General features: G+C 35.0%; 1 protein-coding gene across 1 annotated transcript; it reads left to right on the top strand.

Moving 5' to 3' along the window:
• Positions 1-3,264: 3,264 nt before the first annotated feature.
• Positions 3,265-5,097, top strand: LOC129802444 (protein saal1-like). The gene is made up of 2 exons (XM_055848251.1): positions 3,265-3,523; positions 3,582-5,097. The coding sequence occupies exons 1-2, from the start codon at positions 3,388-3,390 to the stop codon at positions 4,796-4,798; spliced, it is 1,353 nt and encodes a 450-aa protein (XP_055704226.1). The 5' UTR covers positions 3,265-3,387; the 3' UTR covers positions 4,799-5,097.
• Positions 5,098-6,271: the final 1,174 nt, after the last annotated feature.

The following is a 6,271-nucleotide window of genomic DNA, read 5'->3' as shown; positions in this document are numbered from 1 at the left end:
TTATATCCATATAACTATTGGACACTTTCAGAGGTGCCGTAAAGTACGAGATTCTCTGTTTTTGTGTGCTTTTAGGGAGGAAAAAATAAAGAATAATTCTTTTACTACTTGTTTTCTTTATTTGACGTTGATAAATATTTAATACATTAAAATAAAGTATTTTTCCCTTGGAAAATTTGATTTATATATTTCTTAGAAAATATTATTTTATAAATTGACTTTAACAATCCCAAGTTTTTTTTCGAACAGGTTGATAGTTCTGCTTACGTTATTGCAGGTTAAGGGGATTATTCTACCCTTTCTCGTCGCATAATCTAGTCTAGATTAATCTGAAAATACTTCCGGGAGATGAAAAGACTGCAATATTTGGCGTTGGATCATTTATATCCGCTTCCTAATCCAACCCACTCGCTAGAAATGAAATATTTGTCCAATCCCTGATAGATCGTTCATTAAAACGAATCATTCGTCCAGCATCATCCTCTTGTTTCACCAATTCTTGATTCAAGTTATGCACAGTTCTTCTTTTGCTGGATGTGTCAGTTCTGCAACTATTTCATCTCCCGGTTACCACTTTGATCCTCCTGTATCATTCAAGTATATTGTCTATTCCAAAGTTTGTGATAACAAGGATGCAAGCAATACCTCAGGTTTGTACCCTGCAATGCTAACGAACCCTTTCCGATGAACCTCTTGGCTACCAATTTTGATAATCCCTGTTGCAAAAGTCAAAGATCTGTAAAAAAATCTATTGTCTTCTCGCATATGGATTTCTTGATTCCAAAGAATCGCTACTTACCAGTAAACTCAGCTTTTGCATTTCCATTTTCCATAATTTCATCAAAATTAATTTTTTCACCAAATATTTTCCACTTTTTCTCTTTTTTTTCTTCCTGCCTTCTATTTTCCAATGAACAAAATTAGCGCGGGCATTAAATGACACCTCTAGCTTGCATGGCAGTCTCGTTTAAATAAACTCACCATATAGATAATTAAATGCATGAATAAACAATTAAATAACATTGTTATAAGCTTTGATTTATTCATCGCGACGCGACTCCTCTTAATACGTAAATGACTGCACCGGAATTTTTGCCAAATTTCTCTTTTTAATATTACTACAGTAAAAAAAAACTTTAAAAAAAACCTTTGCATTTATACTAATTCAATTATAAATACGTATTTATACGTATATAGATTTTCTCATTTTCTTGTGGTTTTGTATAAATTTTCTGAAAATTGTCAAGTAATGCTAAAGTGAATTTTCAGAGATTTTTGTAACAAAAAGCCAATTACCATTTAATTTTTCTTTTTTTTAAGTAATTTGACAAGGATTATCTTCAATATTTTCTCATATTCTTGTATTTTTTTGTGAGTTTTCAAACCAATTTTCGAGCGACAAGGCATATTAAATATTATGAAGGTCACGAGTATTCGCCAAGGAAAGTTTTCTTAGTGGCTAATTAGGTATTGTTTTCAGATATGACGAGTATTTTTGTAACGAGAACCTCGACAAATATTCATGATAGTTTCGCAATGTTTGATAATCATTTCGAACTTCCGCTATTTTAATGACAGTTTGAGGATTTTTTGATTTTTCGATTATTACAGAATTATTTCAGAATTCGGTTTTATCTCTATAAGAACACATATAAGAACTATAGTCAATTTGAGAAAAATAGAAAGTTCGTTGATAATTTGAAATTTATAAGATACTGTTATATATAATCACTCAAGAGTAAAATTCAAAATTGATATATGTTTTTCTTGGAAAATTCTAGACATTCCGTTTTTATATATTTTACATGGAGTATTTGAAGGAATTTTCCCGAATAAAAACTTTATTAACCTTAAAGAAAAGAGTTTCAAATTTTGTAATTAGTTCAATAGAGAAGTAATAATTTCTCTTAGATTGTATGTCGAATAAAAAAGGATAATATAGATACAAATTTCAAGAATCCCACTCAATATATTTTTTCCTAATTTAAGGAGGAACACGTAAAAAAATAAAAAAAATATTTGTTTAAAATATTTGTTTTGTTGACTCTTAAGATCTAACAATTTCAACTTACTAAAAAACACATTTCACCTGATAAACTCACTATAAATTATGCGATCTTTTTTCTCCAGTTTTAGTTAAAACAAAAATTAAGAGTTTTAAAGAGTTCACGGCCAAGTAAACTGCTAAAAATCTTTTCAATTTCGTATTTATTAAGAATATAAATAGGTTATTCAAAAATCTAATCATTAAATGGCCACAACCGTTTTCTTATTCACGAGAGCTGAAACAAAATAAAACTAAAATAATAAACAATTTGGAAAATGATTGATATCAAACTCAAAAAAATTAGACAAATAAAAACAGATAATAAAAAAAGTTCGAAATGCCTGCCCAGTTTACTAAGAAAGAAACTTAATTGAAATTTATTATAAATATACGGAAATTGTATTTATTAATTGAAATACAGTAGAGTCTCTCAAATCTGAATCTCTCAAATTCGAACGCCGTTTGGATTCAAAACGTCAATTGTGAGGTTATGTTAGAAAGTTCGTATTCTTAGTGAATGAAAATCATATTTATGTGCTTCTTCCAGAATGTTTACATACATTATAGTCGTGTAAAATGAAAAAGAAGTATGTTACCACTAAGACTTTCGAGAAAGTACAGGAATTTGATTCAAAGTACAATTTAATCTCACACAAATTTCGTTAGTTTTGAAAAAATCGTTCGAATTTGGGAGGTGAGAAATGTCAAAAATACCCCCCAAGCGTTCGAATTTAGGAGACTCTACTGTAATCATTTAAAAACTATTTAAAACTTTAAAAAACGCGATATTTTAATTTATTTGATTATTTTCTATGTAAATTAATCAAACTCTCACCGGGAATACCACTCGAGATCCGGTTTTTTCATGAGAAAATTTCCAATCGAAAATTTCGTGGATACCAAATAGGCGAGTTCCACACGGAGAGTTGGCTTTTCCCACAAAATCAAACTCTCACATTTGGAGGATACGGCCCCAAAATCCAAATACAAGAAAAATTTTAAAAATATGTGTAAAAATTAATTTTTTGACATTTTTTAAAAGTTTTCCTAATTAGATTGTTCATCAGATTAATAAATTACTGATTTCTAAGTATTAGAAGTGCAAGAAGTGGTGGAAGTATTGAATTATTTTCGAGAGTTTTGCGAAGTTTTGGAAGTGCGAAGGCCTCTTTCATACAAATTGTGGAAGTACCTGGAAGTGTGTACAATTTTTCACTAAAATCTCCCCCTTGAAAATCCGATTAATCGATTCCTTAGAAAATAATCGGGTGAAAAGTGAGGTTAGTTTTCGTTTTGTTTACGCCACCCGGAACATCGCGTCTTCCTGGAAAAAAGTCCAGATGTCCAGAATGGATTCACAGGAGGAAGGATCTCCACGTGTGCATAACTCCAATCCCTCATGCGAGGAATTTGAAATTGATCAGGAGAAGCTAAAAGGCGATGCAATCGGTGAATCTCTGTACAGTGAGAGATTTGGTAATAAGGCATCTGGCGTAATGAATGAATCGGATGATAAGATGTTTTTTATTTCCAGTTTTATCCACGCTCATTAAGCTGACAAAGATGGAAGAGAAGGAAGAGAATGAGGAACTTAGTGAGGATTTTGAGAAGGATCTGTGTATTCTCTGGGACATGACGATAGAGAAGGACGTGATCCGGTTGTTGCTTTCTCACAATGTCCTGGAACTCTTCGCCCAGATTATTCAAACGAGTACAGATGATCGTTTGACGGAGATTCTTGTAGGGATAATTGGGAATATGTGTAGTTTGTCTGAGACTCGTGACAGTTTGTGTGAGAATCCTCAAGTTGTGGGGCCTATCCTTGAGCTGATCTCTTCATTTGATCCTCCGACACTTGTGCAGCTCATGAGGCTACTGCATGCGTGCTTGGTGTTTGAGAATACAGGGGACGAAGTGACGTGGTTTCAGCATTTCTGCAATGTGGACGGTTTTGTGGAGAAATTCTCCTTCATCCTGGCCAATTCTGTCAACAGGAGCCTACTGTTTACAGCTTTTGAGGCTCTCAATGCAATTGCCTCGAAATTTGCAATGATAGAATTTCAGCAGGATGGCAGTTTGCAGCTCAAAGATGTTCTGGTGAAGCCAGAATTGATTGCCGGCATTATTGAGGCACTTAAGCAGTTGCTTCCGGACACACAGAATGACCTGGAGATTCTTGATCTCACGGATAGGCGGAAGAAAATCATGAATTTGTTTCTCGACATCAATGCAATTCTGTCGCAGTACGAGGATACCTCGAGGGCTTCCTACAGCTCCAGCATGAAAGATATGCATGAATGCCTGGAGAGTATCCTAATGCCCTACTGCCATGCTGTCAATCTCGTACCGCCAACGGCTAATGAGCAAGGAGTCATTGAGAATGTGAGTGATCTCCTGATTGCACTCTCTCCGCCCTTTCCTGGCAAATGCTTCGGGCAAATGATCAAAATCTGGGCAGTGATTGAGGAATTCCGGGAGAAGAGTGACCAGGAAGAAGAGTCAGAGTGGACATGTCGCAGGGATGAAGTGAATGCTGAAGATATTTCCACGACAATCCTGGATTTCTTCTCGCGCATCATCAAAAACACGTCGCAGGAAACCTTTGAGGAATCCCTCAAGGATCTCCCGAGCAGCACCCTCAAGAGACTCCATGCCAAACTAGAAGCTGAAGCTCAAGATCTGGACACAAAGCAGATCTGTGAGAAATTCCACGAGTTCTTTAGCAAGGACCAAAATGTGGAAAACACATAAATATTTTAGGTATGATTCCTTCTAATCACACCTATTGTAATCCTCGGATTTTCTCAAAGTGCTCCGATCGAGCTGAAATTCACAGGGTATATGTTTTGAACATCCCTGATGCCGAAAATCATAAGCCGGCAATTTCGGGCCCGGCTGCCGTCCGTCCGGCCGTCCGGCCGGCCGTAGTACGCAATATCTCTGGTTTGGATAGAGATAGGGTAAAGTAAGCCCTTTTCGCCATCTTAAGGTTTGATACTCTTGTAATTCTTCCAATTTTTGTCGAAATAAAATGAATTTTTTTGTACAAATGCTTTGAAGCCTTGTCTCTCTATTGAACCAGGAGACTTCCCGGGAATTTTTGGACATCGAGTTGAAAATTAAATTTCCTGCAGCAATTCATGTTTCAGTACTTTTCGCCACTTTGTAAACACTTTTTTTTAAATTGATTTTTAAGAAAACAGCAGCTTTCCAAAACCTCAAAAAGTACACGGCACAGTACTTTTCTTATTTAACACCGATACTAGACAATTATTAGAGTATTTCAAATGATTTTTTGTACACTTTTTATTTGGAACAAAAAATCGATCGAAAATCACGTCTGTTTCGACTGTAATCCGCGAGGTGCGCCACTTGTAAAATGTTTGGAAAAAATGAGTGACGAAAAGTACTTACACAGCCGGAAAAAGTAAGCCCTTTTCACCATATCCGAATTTCATTAATATTTTAAAAAAAAAAACATTATTAAAAATGATATTACAACAAAGTTTAGTTAATAAGAGATTGAGTTTCAGTGAAAAATATCACATACTGTACAGCAAAAACATAAAGTAATGCAAGAGACAGTTGCTCTTAGCGTTGACAAGTTTCGTGAGAACTCCATATTTTTTTTGATTATTGTTCACCTTGTCGAGAATTTCTTTTAACAACTTGCAAATAATCAAGTCGGTGAAGAGCCTGATATGGTTTCTTCATGCATTAAACTAGAGATCATGAAATAATACTCATTTCGTAGTTACATGAGCTCATAATTTCCTTAAAAAGTGATTTTATTTGTAGGTGGCGAAAAAGTGCTTACTGGCGAAAAAGTACTGACTCTACCCTATCTTCATAATTCTTTTTTTAAATATACCCAGTAACGAAAGAGTTTTGGGTTCGAAAAATTTTGACGGTGGCGACCCCCCAATTTCTTCAGAGCGTGGTGGTCACCATCAAAAACTAATTTAATTCTGTGCGGTGGCCACCAATGCGGCGGCGCTACGGTATTTTCCCCACATTCACCACCAAAAGTTCGGTGTTTGTACAGTAGTACGATGTGTAGGACTCTGTATAGTACTTGTGTTATGGAAAATTTGTATAGCGTGACACAAGACGTTCCTGGAACTTTGTTCCGGATTCGTCTGTCAGATGGCTGAATCCTCAGAGTTGTGATTTTTTTATTAGTGAAAAAATGATAAATTAGTGTTTTTTCAAGCAATTGACCAG

Source organism: Phlebotomus papatasi, chromosome 2 (assembly GCF_024763615.1).
Source record: "Phlebotomus papatasi isolate M1 chromosome 2, Ppap_2.1, whole genome shotgun sequence".
NCBI classification, from domain to species: Eukaryota; Metazoa; Arthropoda; class Insecta; order Diptera; family Psychodidae; genus Phlebotomus; species Phlebotomus papatasi.
This window is presented reverse-complemented; position numbering and strand designations above follow the sequence as displayed.

Coding starts and splice junctions, on each gene's coding strand:
- LOC129802444 (XM_055848251.1), top strand. CDS start 3,388: ATGTCCAGAATGGATTCACAGGAGGAAGGATCTCCACGTGTGCATAAC. Junction 3,524..3,581: donor TCTGTACAGTGAGAGATTTG/GTAATAAGGCAT, acceptor TTTTATTTCCAG/TTTTATCCACGCTCATTAAG.